Source organism: Ochotona curzoniae, unplaced genomic scaffold, assembly GCF_017591425.1.
Source record: "Ochotona curzoniae isolate NIBS_2020 unplaced genomic scaffold, NIBS_Ocur_1.0 contig_50, whole genome shotgun sequence".
In the NCBI taxonomy this organism is placed as follows: Eukaryota; Metazoa; Chordata; class Mammalia; order Lagomorpha; family Ochotonidae; genus Ochotona; species Ochotona curzoniae.
Genome location: NW_024466446.1, coordinates 1,226,436 through 1,241,393, shown reverse-complemented (window position 1 = coordinate 1,241,393; position 14,958 = coordinate 1,226,436). Strand labels below are relative to the sequence as shown.

General features: G+C 41.8%; 1 protein-coding gene across 2 annotated transcripts in view; it reads right to left on the bottom strand.

Annotated features, from left to right (window-relative positions):
- The window catches only part of PCSK5 (proprotein convertase subtilisin/kexin type 5), a 288,359-nt gene that overhangs the window by 240,538 nt on the left and 32,863 nt on the right, over positions 1-14,958 (bottom strand). For both annotated transcript variants that reach the window (XM_040988776.1, XM_040988775.1), the window contains exon 2: positions 11,617-11,721. In XM_040988776.1, the coding sequence (XP_040844710.1) occupies positions 11,617-11,721 (105 nt within the window). The remainder of the gene's footprint in view (positions 1-11,616; positions 11,722-14,958) is intronic.

Genomic DNA, 14,958 nt, shown 5'->3' with positions numbered 1-14,958 from the left:
GAGGGAACAGCTACAACTGCAGAGCTTATCAAATTTACAAAAACTACAAACCCTCAGATGGCTACCATCACACACTTTGAAGGAAGAGGGGTGATCAGAAGGCTTCTACAAGGCAATTTTCATTTTAAAATCTCCTGTTGTCATAGCTCCCAGACACTTAGCTAGGCAGTCCCCCATCCTAACATACACACACTCATACTCTCATATGCCCACACCCTTCTCCATTACAGGTTTCCAGGTCAGAGTACAAAGGTCAGTGTGTGAAAATGTCTTACATGGTACAGAACAAGCTTTTCTTTCTACCAAAAAACGGTCATCATTGTGGAATGGATCTTTAGTTGCTGGCTTACATATTCTGTTATAAACTGAGACCCCAATCTGAATGCCCTAACAGAAACTTCAGTAAATTCCATGGGAAACGAATATCAAAGAAAGACCAAGCATTAATTTCAAAATATTTGCATCAAACAAGCTTATATTTCAATTCAATTTTCCATGAACTTTTTAAAGTTCCCTTGAATAGGGCAAAACAAAGAAGGGCTTTTTCATTTAGTCTGTCTTTATAATGATGATCTTTGCAAACAGTAATTCATGATATAAATAACATGGGAAATCATGAAAGACTGACATTTGGTTGGTCCTTCCCCGGTATCTTTGCTTTTTTACTTATACTCAGAGTTAGTACATTTTTCCCAGTTCTAATCTCAAAATGATTTATGAACATATTAAGGTTGCCAGATTCACCTAACTTCAACATACAATGCTGAGTTGAACTAGAAATTAAAATAAATGCAAATTAATATATGTAAGTTCATTATATGCTATATTTGAGAGACATTCATAATAAAAAGCTGTTGTTTTATCTGGCAGATGTGCTGATGAAATCTTTCAAAATAAGTAAATCATCAGCTTCAAGTCTCAGAGTTGCCAGTGTTGCAAACTGGTGAACCGATGTTAAGTGGTGGATGTTTGGCTTAGCAGTTAACATACTGGTGGATACATCTAGAACTCCTATCAGAGAGACTGGGTTCAAGTCCTTACTCTGTTCAAGTTCCAATTTCCTGTTTCTGCACACCGGGGAGGTAGCAGAGGTGGCTCAATTCAGTGGCTTCCTGCGACCTGTATGAAAGACCTGAATTGAATCCCTAACTCTGATATTTGGCAACCCAATCCTAGCCATTGAGGGCATCTGAGGAGCACATAAGAGCTCTTCTATCTATCTCTATCTGCTAAGAAATAAAATGGGAGCTAGAGAGAGAGAAGGAAAGAAGAGAAGGCAGAGAAGACACAGAGAGGGGAAAGACAGAAAGAGAATTAAACATTTGTACTTACGGCTCAACTTGGGGGTTTGACATATTGGTAAGCTTTATGAGGGCAACGACTGGGTCTGCATTTTTAGTTTAATGTTCCTCTAATATCGCACAGACACAAAGCACTCAAAAGTACCCGCGTAGAAATCCCATGAAGGATGGTTGGTTGAATTCTGGGTGTTTCTCTTGTGCTAATTCCTAGAGGACTCGTCCTTACAAAAGGACCTTATTGTTCCCCATATCCCAAGAAGTTTCCATCTTTATCCTTTCTCTCCTTGCATAACTGAGCTGAAGAAGGTCATTTTGTGGCTGCCAGGGCTAAGTCTGAAGAACGGAAGGGACATGACTGGAAAGCTTTCCACAGACAAATCTGTTCCTGAGCTAAGACCCAACACATTGGCCCCAAATGCACAGTCCTGTCTCTCACCCGTCACTCTATAGGCTTTTGGCACGCCTTCCTTTTCCTTATATCTTTTAAAACGGCAGGTTGAGCTTGACAACTCGCATATGAAAAGGCTTGCTCAGCTTTGCCAATAGATGAAAAAAAGACTTCATAGCTATCAGCAATTTTCATAAACTAGTTTCTACCTGAATTTGTTTTGGGTCTCTGCTATAACCTAATCCCACCCACTTCCCAGTGTATTTTTAATTTTAATAATCAAGATTCTTAATATTTGTAGTACAGTGGTAGACACTTAAGAAACTAAGAGGTACTTTAAAAAAGTTATTGGAAAAGAGAATCGAAAGACATTTAGCTTACAACTCAGAAAAACTACACATGGATTTAAGAATTTTTCTTTTATCAAAGTAAGATTATATTTTAGTTCCATTTCCATGAATCTGTGAAGTATACTCATATCCCATTTGTGTAAAAATTATACATGCATTTAATTCCCTAGAAGAACTTTTTTTTTAAGTGCAGTATTTTGGTATTCAGAACTGCCTCCTTCTCTAATGTCAAGAGCCTCAGCAAACAACTATTGTTCTCGTTATCACAGTCTTGTATCAATGAAAAACATGTCCTGAAAGAACAAGCAACGTTACTTCTTCCTGACGTGTTATGCATTTGCTGAGTAGACTCTGTACCTGTCTTGAGATTAACTAATCTCAGCAGCAACTACAAAATTAACTATTCCAGGCAAAAATTGTATTCATGCAAAGAGCTGAGTATAGTAAGAGAGATTCTACAATTTAGGAAGTTGTAAAAAAGTGAGGCTTTAAAAGAAACTGGAACACATTATGAAAAAGGCACATCTACTGACAATATGAACTTATCGTAAAATTACAAGTGACATTGATTAGAAATGGTGGTTAATATATCGGAATGAACACTAGAAAAAAGCTTGTCGGTTTCAGAATTTTACATGTGAAATAAACCCAATGATGAGTGACAAGCTAATGGCTGATGTGAGCTAGAAGCAAAGCAGGACTAGAATCCAAATATGCTAAATCCATTCTATATTTTTTAACATTGCCTCTGTAACTCATTTCTCCATTTAACACTTAAAAAGAGACAGTACAACATACATCCCCATAATACTGACTTTCAACTTCTATAGGAAACAAGCTTTTAGCATTATTACAGCTACCGTCACTTATCTTCCCTTAAAAATGAATTTCCTAGGTGAGTGAGTGACCAAGTGATTAGGACATCAATTAGCATCCCTCATCCCACGTCCGTGTGTCTGGGTTTGAGTTCTGCATCCATCCTCAATTTCCTACTCCCGCGTCTGTGCACCTTAGGAGACAATGGGTGATAGCTCACCCAGGTCCCTGCCATCCCTGTGGGAGGCCAGCTTTGAGCTTTCAGTTTTTGGTTTCAGTCTGCCCCACTCTGGCTCTTCCAGGCATTTGGACAGTGATCTGGCAGGTGGGAAATTTATCTTTCTAATTCTTTCTGTGTCTCAAAAAATAAAGTGTTTAACACCATTCCTTCATTCTTGATTCCACTGAGGGTTTCTAAGTGCTAGGCATGGTTCCAAGTCATGGGACCATCACAGAGAATAAGACACATAGGCCTTTTGCCCTCAGTGAATTTACACACTGGAAAGTGAAAACTAATATCACCAGATAAAGACGGTGTATCATTTTAGAATCAGATACACTCCAAAGGGGAAACTAACAAGTTGAAGTCAGGTAGGATGAAGCATCTGTGACAGTGAGGACCACTATAAATCTTTCAAAGGAGATGACTTTAGATTTGATGTGTGAACCATGAGCTGACACCCCCATGGCAAAACAAAACTAAACAAACAACCAACCAAAAAACCAACACAGGAAGCATATTCCAGGAAGATAATAAGAGAAAGATCTCAATGGTTCTGAGAGGTAAAAAAAGCAAGAGAAGGATATGGGTTAAGAATGAAAAACAGGGCCTGGTGGCGTGGTCTAGTGGCTAAAGTCCTCGCCTTGAACGTGCCAGGATCCATATGGGCGCCAGTTCTATCCCGGCAGCCCCACTTCCCATCCAGCTCCCTGCTTGTGGCCTGGGAAAGCAGTTGAGGATGGCCCAGAGCTTTGGGACCCTGCACCCACGTGGGAGACCCGGAGGGGGTTCCGGCTTCCCGACTTCCCGGCTTCGGATTGGTGCAGCACCGGCCGTTGTAGTCACTTGGGGGACTGAATCATCAGACGAAAGATCTTCCTCTCTGTCTCTCCTCCTCTGACTTTGTAATAAAAATAAATAAATAAATCTTAAAAAAAAAAAAGAATGAAAAACAAAAAGGAAATGCTCCCAAAAAGAGGCCAGGTCACAGCAGACCCTCAAGGACACAATAAAAATTGGATTTTCTTTTAAGATCAATGGAAACCCATGGCAAGTCTTGTTCTTCTCTAATAACTTTGCAAGCTAACTCTGCGGTGTGATGGCCTAAGAAAGATGGTGGTAGCACTGGGGAGGGAAGCCCACACGTCGACAGCATGTGTCCTAGTGGGGAGCCAACAGATCTCCTGATAGTTCAACTTGAGGGGACATCACTAGCATACACATATACACACTGTGGGAATGAATGAAGTTCTCTGGGAAGAGAAGAGCCCCTGGCTCTCCCAACTTTACAGATGAGCTGGAGGAAAGCATCAGTGAAGACCTAAGAGACAGAAAAAAAAAAACTCAAGGAATGAATTTGATCGCATTGCATTATACCATTTATTTCTGTTAGTATATGCATGAGCAATGGTGAGACTTTGAATGGAAAGCTAATCGATATGAGATTAAGAGGTCATTCCAGAGACATGACAACAGGAACTAAAATCTAAAGGTTCCTTCTGTCGTACCATATTGCTCTATTTTGTGCGGTAACAACCAGCTTACCAGTAGAGCTTAGCGCAGAAACAAAATGCAAAAACACTTACTGACAAATCAAACCTCTTCAAAGGCAAGGGTTTAATTAGTTTTCTTATCTACTCTTGCATTTATTAAAAGACATTTCTAAAACAGTATGATTTCTTTTCAAAGCCTGACAGGCTCTGGGTTTTTTTGTTCTTGCCACTGTTTTTCTTGGTCTTGTTTATTTATTTGCTATCTCTGCTTTTACCTTTAGCTGGCAAATTTGCTTTGTTTTAACTTGCTAAAGATTTCAACAAAAAATTCCTTCATTAAAATCTTCCTAGAGGGCCAGGCGCAGTGGTCTAGCAGCTAAAGTCCTCACCTGGAATGCGCCAGGATCCCATATGGGTGCCAGTTCTAATCCCGGCAGCTCTACTTCCCATCCAGCTCCCTGCTTGTGGCCTGGGAAGCAATCGAGCTCGGCCCAAAGCCTTGGATCCCTGCACCCATGTGGGAGACCAGGAAAAAGTTCCTGCCTTGTGGCTTTGGATCCACACAGCACTAGCTGTTGTGCTTACTTGGGGAGTGAATCATTGGATGGAAGATCTTCCTCTCTGTCTATCTAACTTTGTAATAAAAATAAATAAATCTTAAAAAAAAAAAAGCCTTCCTAGAAATTCAGACTGCTGCCTAAGCCCTTTGCATTTCCTAGGATCCCATGCTCATGTTTTTATAATCTGACACTTTAGGAACACAAGTCAACTATGAAAACGGCAAATATTTAACAGTACCTATATTCTAGTAGCTGCAGGGATTATGCAAAAGCCACAGCTGCCCTCCCCTCATCATACCCAGAATCTGTATGCCCATCATTTTGCTTTCCCTTTTATTACTTTCTTGGAAGTAGCCTGTTTCTGCAAATAGTCTGGTTATCACTTTCTTTCGGAACAATATTAAGTGTCAGTGGAAAACTGGGGAAAACAAGGAAGAAGCCTTTCCCTTTGTGTCTATACCAAGACTTGAAACCTCGTGAACCTGCTCTGTGGATGCCTAATGAGACTATATTTTAGCGTGGAGACTGTGGCAAGGACAGAAATCGTGGAATAGAATTGATCAAACTGACACTACAAATCTGGGGATACGGTGTGCCCTGGTGATTAAGATGCTGCTTGAGGAGTCAACACTGTGGCCCATTAGGCTAATCCTCCACCTTCAAGGGCCAGCATTCCTTATGGGCGCTGCTTTGTGTCCCGGCTGCTCCACTTCCCATCCAGCTCCATGCTTATGGCCTGCGAAAGCACCAGAGGATAGTGGAACCCTGCACCTATATGGGAGACCCAGAGGAAATTCCTGACTGCAGCTGTTTTGGTCATTTGGAGAGTGAACTCATTGCAGGCATGTGAGTTCCCCTTCTCTCAGTAAATCTGCTTTTCCAAAAATAAACGCTGCTTGAGATGCCTGCATTCCATACATCAGAATACCTGAGTCCAGTTCTAGCTTCACTCCCACCTCCGGCTTCCCGACACTGTTTAGTCTGCTAAACAGTAGATCATGTTTGGTCCTTGCCACCTACACAGGAGACGCTTCATCACTGGCTTTGTCCAATCCCAACCTTTGGAGACTAAACTTGTAAATAAGATATTTCTGTCCATCCTTCTCTCTGTCTTTCAAAAACAACACATATTATCCAGATGAGGTTCAAATCAAACAAAAATTATAAAAGGACTTAGATCCATCTTTTATGTCCCCTCAGTTTACTCCCCGCACGGCCAACCCAAGGAATCAAAAACTTGCAGTTTCTTTAGGCTTGACTACCTGAGCCAGCTCGCCAAGAGGCCACGCACCTGCAGAAGCATAGCTGCTCCCTACAGGCATCCTTCTGCCCCTCATCACGAGGCCTGTGGTTCTAACACCTCCTCCATCCAGCTCACTGTTTCTTCTTACCTACAGTCCCATTGCAGGCATGCAAGTTCACAAGCTTTCAAAATGAAGTACTCTCAAACATTCTCTAACAATCAGTCGGCAGCCTTCAAAACTGAAGAGCAGAATATGAACCTGCCAAAGAAAATGCACAGGAGCCCCAGCTGGAGTGGAAGTACAGCAGTGCCTGCAAAGGAAACACCTGAACTCAGAGGGAAACTCATCTTCAAGCTGCACCGGGACACATGGAATATTCTTCTTGAAAAAGCAAGGCCACAACGCACAAAGGAGAGCCAGGAAGATCGATCCCAGGCACATCTGCATTTTTACTTTTGTAAAAGTTAAGTTTCTTTATCTCCAAAGTTCCCCAGGTAGATCAAGTGAATGTACACAGCTTAGCTGCAAGCTCTTAATCTGCCACAGGCTTGCCTTCTACTTATGGACAGAGGTAACTAGTGTGCTGGCGGCCTCCAGGGATCAATTACACATCAATTAGCAGTGAAAACATCATTCTGAAATGATAGTAAATCCACAGGGAAGTAGGATGGGACTCCTGAATGGATTGTATGATTTTATTCCCCTTGCACCCTTGAAGCGCTCCGAGTCTAGAGTTACTCTATCCCATGCGTCTCATTCTTGAAAAACAAAGAGAAACTTGGGGCATCTGAAAATAAAATCCTAGGCACTACAAGCACCGGGCGGGATTCGCAGGCAACTTGAACTTACCATTCTCCTTTCGCACGTCTGACTTTATCTGCTTTTGCAGGCACTTCATGTATGCCTTCCTGCCCCACGCCCCTCAGTCACTACATAACGCTTGAATGCTTGGCCTTAAGACAATCTTCAGAGCAAATGGCTTATGTATGAATGCAACAAATGGGCAGTATCAGTGTGAGCCAAAGCCTTGACCTTCATTCGGGCCACATGTACACAGGAACAATTGCTTCTCTTGGAGAATAAGCAGAGAGCCACAGACATTTTTGAAGCTGCTGCACACAGCAATAGGGAGGAGCTTTAGATAAGCAAATTATAACAAGTTAAAACTACTCGGGTACAGAAATGTTTGCCTTTTCATGTCATCAGTTCCTTGGCTTTGGCCATATTCAAACAAATCTTAAAAAGTTTCCTTTAAGGACTAGGGTAGAGAATATGATAGCTTTGACTGGACAAGAGAGCAAACTGAATAATCAGTTTAATTCTAAGATGCCTACGATTCTCTGTAGGAGAAGTTTTCCCATAAACGAGACTACCCAGCCACGTGCATCTATATCACAGGGCATACTGACTGATAACGACAAGAAGAAATTAACAAGGAAGCTTCTGATCCCTTATCCATAACAGACAACTCTAACCTAGATCTGGGTAAAAACAATCTACAATAGATTTGATGATAGAAAAATAATTGAACATGATTCGTGCTTGATAGGCCAGAAACTTTAAAATGCAATCTAATGGGAAACAGAGAATAATACATGGTGCCTGATCTAGTGACAGTTTATGCTATTTGTTTTTAAAAAAATAAGAGCCCAGTTTAATATGTTTTCTATTTCTGGGCAAGAAGTCAAAATGTGACAGATATAAACAAGCTCACGGAAACATCCATGGTACTGTGATTTGAATGTTGCTTGTCTCCTGAGGATACGATCAGTCTTCAGTGCCAAGGGACAGGAGAACCTTTAAGATGTGAGTCCTACTGGGAAGTTGTTAGGTCACTGAGACTTTGTCACTAAAAGGGATTAAAGCAGCTCTCATGGATGCCAGTTAATTCCTTCCCACAATTGTGTCCCTGGCCTCAGGCTTCTTGTCTCATCATGTGATTTCTCTTTCTTGTATGCAATCCTGCCAAGGTGCCATCTGCAACAAGGTGATGTAACCAATGAGCCCTCCACAGAGCCGGCACCACACTGTTTGGAATTTCAATCTCCAAACTGTGGACTAATTAGAAACGTCATTTCTTTACAAATGACCCATCCTTAGACACCTCGTGACAGCAATGGAAAACGGACTAATATATATAATCTCTCAGGACATCCGCACAGAGCATTCATTAGCTAAGAAAGAGGAGAGTCATTTCAAAGCCAGGGATTGTGGCAGGCATGATCTTATCCGGGTGATCAAAGTTCTGAGGACCTTCACAACGGAAACAAACCAGCTTGCTTTGCCTCTTTGTCAGATACACTAGGAAGAACGCATCATTTCTCTAGTATTCTTACCAAACACATTCCTGCCAAACCTGAACGTAATTATGAGCAAATAGACAAACCCAACCTGACAAATACTCAAAAAGAAACTTTTAACTACTGAATGAAAAAGAAAGTTAAAGAAACTATGACAAAGAGAACCTGAGAAACCTAGTAACCAAATATAACAACCCAGAAAAGAAATCAAGAAACAGGATTACAATTCATAATACTGATAGAATACCAATATGCTGATTTAAATTACTGTACCCACAGAATGAAATGTTCTCATTTTTAATAAACATGAGGGGACATCTTTAGAGTTGAAAGTCTACAATATACTTGCAAAAGTTCAAGTGAAAAACATATGCATATCTGGGTCCAGCACGGAAACCTAGCAGCTAAAGTCCTCGCCTTGAATGTGCCAGGATCCCATATGGGCACCGGTTCTAATCCCTCCGGCCCTGCTTCCCATCCAGCTCCCTGCTTGTGGCCTGGGGAAGCAAGTGGGTGTGGTGAATGCACAATTTTAACCTTAAAACTAGAAACTAGAAAGTACATGTGGGAAGTTTTACAACGTTTTCTTCAACTTCTCCGTAAATAAAAATTTTTATAAGTAAACAAAAAGAGTGAACCCTTTCTGTTTTTGATAAGAGGGAGCTGGGAAAGGAGGAATGAGAAGGACCTATGCAGCCTCCACTCCCCTCTCCCCACACGGGAAAGCACTGCTATCCTAGCTTCCCCGAGAGTTGCTACAGAAGACACCATTAGTGAGCTTCAATCCCAGGACCTTCCCTGGGGCCTGCATCATACTAAAGGCTCAAGAAACATTGGTGGCTGACTTGATGGGCAATGCCCCACCTGCAAGGCCGAGAAATGTGGCCCTTGTGTGTAACTGCCACACAAGGGTGGACGCGGCTGGAATCAGAACAGAACATAGAGCCTGACACTGTAGCATCATTGTACTTGATGAGGAAAGGAAATGCAGCATGTATGCTTGGGTTAGCCTGAAAAGGCCCTCTGCCTCTGGATGGAGAAAGCCCACATGCCAGGTACTCTGTGTCCCATTGTTCAAGGTGGATCCACACAAAGCCATCAGATGCCCTGAGAGAGAGAGAAACAGACAGCAAGATGCCCAGGGTAACAGTCAGAACCAAAACAGCTCCATATTTGGGAAATCTTTCATCGGGAAAACAGCGTCCCAACACACTGTTCTTACTTCATAAACCAATCAGAACTCTGTTTTTCAAATTCACGTTGACCTCATGTGAGATATGAACTAGAATAATTGTGATTATCATGACTCAAGAAAGCTTCAAAAGCATTTCTAATGCTAAAAAATATGATTTTTACTTTGAAAATGTACCTAACTCAAGATTTTTCCAATAGATTACTTTTCAAGAAAAATGCAACCCTGAATAGAGATGAAAGGGAAAAACCATTATCAACAGGCCACTGCTTTCTAAGTTAAGGGATGTTTTGATAACACTCTGGAAACAGAAACCTAGAAAAACATATGCTTTTTGTCATCACTGAGATAGAACTTCACAACCACGAACACTGTGTCATAGTATTTTAGGGGAAAAAACACGGTAAACCATGGCATAACACAGAGGGCAAGTTCTGAAGTGTAAACTTACTTTGCATATTAATTCAATTACAAACCCTTCTGCTCTAACAACAAATACAATCTTGGAAGACTCTGGCTGAATTTGTTGTTCAAACCGGTAGGAACTTGTTCACCAATTTATTTGAAAATGAGCTCTTATGGCAAAGCCAAATCATAATGAAACAGGAAAAAAAAAAACCACCTCATCAGTGATGCACTGTGAGCCTAGGAGCAACTGGGGCAAGCTGGCACAGTGCCGTCTCTGCCTCTCCACTTGCCATGTCCGACAAGCCAGGGAGGTCTTCATCTGAAGTCAGTTCCTTTCTCCAACTTACTAAGGACAAATATTCAACTTGTTCTCAGGACCTTAACCAAGTGAATTAGTCCCTTACACCTGTCCACCTCTGCTTTCCCATCTCATAGCTGCCCTTGTAACACAGGCACACCATACTCACTTACCGGCTTTAAAGGACCCAGTATAAAAGCATAACCCAAGAGCAGCAACTGGCTTCTGTCTCTTCTGTGTTCAGTATCCCTCCTGTCTCAGACTGACTTGCTCTATTCCTTGTTCCACCAATATACGTCCAATACATATACACCAATATATACCAATGTCAGGTAAAATCATGGCAATTCATGATAAACTAACTCCTGGCCTAATGATTGTGGAAGAAGCTTCTCCTCTCATAGGAAGATGGCTTAGCACATAATTTTTTTTCTTTTTTCTTTTTTTTTTTCTTTTTTAAGGAGAGTGCCAGTGAGAAGTCTCAACCACTGGTTCACTGCCTTAACTTCCACAATTGCCACTAACTGTGGCCAAATCCAGGGTCTTGAAGCTCAATTCAGATCTTCCTTGTAGGTGGCAGTAACATCAATCACTCAAGCCATCACTGCTCTGCCCAGGCTCTTCATTTGCTTGCATCCTGGAGTCACAAGTCCAGGCTGGGTACCAATCCAAGATACTAACATACAATATGGGATGAAGGTCTCTTAAGCGCTATCTGAACAACTAGACCTAATGCCCATCCTCGGCAGGGTATTTATCACATTACAACTATCTTCTAAAACTCCTTCCCCTCTCATTTTTGTGTGAGAATCTACACACATGCATTTGCTTGGGCAGTTCTCCACCCGGGTTGGCAGTGGTATACCAGCAAAAATCAAGTCATGCCTACGTTCATTTGAATAGGTAGTATGACAGCAGACCTGAGGATAATATGACACGGAAGACATTTGAGCCTTCATGCCTCCCAGTGTTATGACCAACAATAAAAAATGCAGAAGCTTTGCTGCTTCTCCCCACCCCCACGCTGCCCAGCTGGTTCTTCTTACCTTTGGTTCCATTGAAATGAAACTGTGGGTCCCTCTGCTTGAGAGAACCGATCTTTTAATCGTCCTGCTATGGTAGAAGTGGTAATAGTCCTTCAAGGCCCCTATCTGCAAACACAGGGTGGAAAAGAGGAAGACAGAAAAAGACATTAATGTGTGAAAACATCCTTCTGTTTTCCCGTTGTGCATTAAAATAAGAATACACACACACACACACACACACAAAGGTAAATAAAGTTCATAAATTATGCAGTTCCCTGGTGTGCTTAAATGTTACTTGAACCTTGTGATTACCTTTCAAAAGAAGGACATGTGATATGAAATGAAGTGTCCTTGAGGCAGTGAAGGCTGAAGGCAAGATTACAATAGGGCAGCTTAGACTTCCTCTCCCACATCTCCCTTTTAATGTTTAATTTATATGCAGTATTTTAAGAAATTCTATATCAATCTATTTCCAAATATAGGAAAGGCGGGGAATCAAATAGCTTTTTGCTTATAAAAATACATTGCAATTTGTTTGCTCTGAGAAATGCACAATGAAGGACCTTGTTTGATTATTGATACAGTTAATTTGAAACATGTTCCAGGCAGCCGATCAGTCACAAAGATAACACTACTTAGTCGGTTTCCTGATCTCAGTGGACTGTATAAACACATAGCCCCTATTCATTTATTGCAGGGTTGAATATGGAATAGCAATTTCCGAAATACACAAAAGTCAAACAGTTCACCTATCAGCTAGCCTTCTCATGTGAAAATAGCTTGACTTCATCTTACTTCTCTTTAACATGCTAGGTCTGTTTATAATCTATGTATGCCTGCCTTTGTTAATTGCAAATAGACCTATTTAGCATGGTTTTGAAACTGCACTTTGGAAAAACAAACTAACAAAATCACAATCACTCGTCTTTCAGTAGTTTATCAATTATGGAGCACAGAACAAGAAGCGAACCACAACAATGAGGACAGGGAGCAGTTGACTCTAGATCCTGCTGTCACCAGGACCGAACAGCGTATACTCACTCTGCCCTGCCCCCTTTTTCCTTTTCTACCAAACTGTGCTTTAGCGAATTTTTATTTTTTTTTTTTTTAAAGATTTATTTTTATTATTTTTTCATTGGAAAGGCGGATATACAGAGAGAGAGGAGAGACAGAGAGGAAGATCTTCCGTCCGATGATTCACTCCCCAAGTGAGCGCAACGGGCCGATACTATGCCGATCCGAAGCCAGGAGCCTCTTCCGGGTCTCCCACGCGGGTGCAGGGTCCCAAAGCCTTGGGCCGTCCTCGACTGCCTTCCCAGGCCACAGGCAGGGAGCTGGAAGGGAAGCGGGGCTGCCGGGATTAGAACCGGCGCCCATATGGGATCCCGGGCGTGCTAGGCGAGGACCTTTAACCACTTGCGCCACTGCGCCGGGCCCGCTTTAGCGAATTTTTAAGACCACCACAACACCCAAATTCTACTCTTGGGCATTAACACTTTAACTGGGATAAATAATTAAGTGGTTCTTTTTCCAGAACAACCAACCCATGGCTCTGACCAATAGGATGTTTCACAATTGGGACAACTCAAAAGTTGGAATCTTCTATCTGAAAAAATAAAGGGGGCATTAGCCAAGGCTAATTTTTCCAGATAAAGATTTATTTCTTGTTCACCTCTTTTTATGATCCCACTCAATGTCTGTGCCATTTAGAAAGTACCTCTTTATGCTGCCATTCTGGGCTATAATTGTATGTCTCATCATCATTAAAATTTGAAAGCAAGTTTCAAAGCTTACTTAGATTTTGATTTAGGAGAAACCCTGAATGCCAAAAACAAGTGGAAAATGAGCATGCGGAGGGCCAGTTCAACCCACCAAAGCTCAGTGGTCTGGCCTCAGAAACAGAAGGAAACAAGGAGGAGGAGAGCAGTTAGGCCAGCCCCAGCTTCCGAGAATGTTTTAAGGAGAGATTCATAGGCCAAGTTTAGGGTCCTAAAGGTAGGATTTAGCAGTAGCTTCTTAATCCTTTTTAAGAAAACCTTAAAATCCTAAGAAGCTTAGAGTTTTCATCTCATGCGGCACTGTCAACAGTGTTCCTTCGGTAAATATAGAAGTTGCTGTGGAAAGAAACGTAGTCTCCAAGGAAGAACCTATCATCAACAATGTGAAAAACACCAGTGTGTTTAAGACCCTGCCTACTGGACTATAACGGGATCTCTTTGATGATATGAAATCACTGAATTCAACTCTGCCACTCAACTGTAGGCCAAATACATCCAGAAAATACAGATCCTCCGTGGTTTCATTGCAAACAGGCAGGAATCCTACAGCGTACGAAGAGTTGGGAACTGGAATCCTTGCCCTGACTTAAATCCATGAATAAGTCTTTTAGCCTTGCTGGAGACTGGTTCCTTCGACTTTAAGGTAAGGACACGGAAGGGATAGCAGATGGACACTGGGTATGTAATACAGGTGTGGGATAATACGTTAATGTGCTTATGAGGATGGGCATAACGACATGAGCCGTCCCATCAAGTCACTGCCTGCTGCCCAGGGAGTGTCGGGAACATATTCCTTTCTCTCTCATATTTAAATCCCGTCTCTCACGGTTTCGTTAATTAACCCACCACTTTTATCCTTTTGTCAGGATTCCTATTGGTCTAGCCTGAAATCACCTCTTTACTTTCCTTAATTCACTGATCAAAATCAAGAGATCATGATACACTTATAGAAGGTATAAACAACAACAACAAACACAAAAACAAAAATCAGTTGATACAGGATCCGTACATCACACACTGTGTAACAATTGTCTCTGAAAACACTGGGCCATAGTAATAAAACGATACCCTGAAACTAACCTTGGAATCAGTCTTTCCCTTTCTACAGATACAGGCTCCAGATACAGCCACCTGTCTGCAAGGACCGACAGTAGACAGAAAATTTTGTAAAAGAACACACTTTGGGTCCGGCGTGGTAGCCTAGCAGCTAAGGGTCCTCACTTTGCACACACCAAGATCCAATGTGGGCGTCAGTTCTAATGCCGGCAGCCCTGCACTCCTCCCAGCTCCCAGCTTGTGGTCTGGGAAAGCAACTGAGGACAGCCCAAAGATTTGGGACCCTGTACCCATGTGGGAGACCTGGAAGAGGTTCCTGGCTCCTGGCTTCAGATCAGTTCAGCTCTGGTTGTTGCTGCTATTTGGGGAGTGAATCAGTAGACAGAAGATCTTTCCTCTCTGTTTTTCCTCCTCAATGTATATCTGACTTTCCAATAAAAATAAATAAATATTTAAAAAAAAAAAGATGCTCAGCTTCCGTAAATGTCCTTGGCTCCAAGTAAATGAAAATGGAATGGATTTTCTGCTA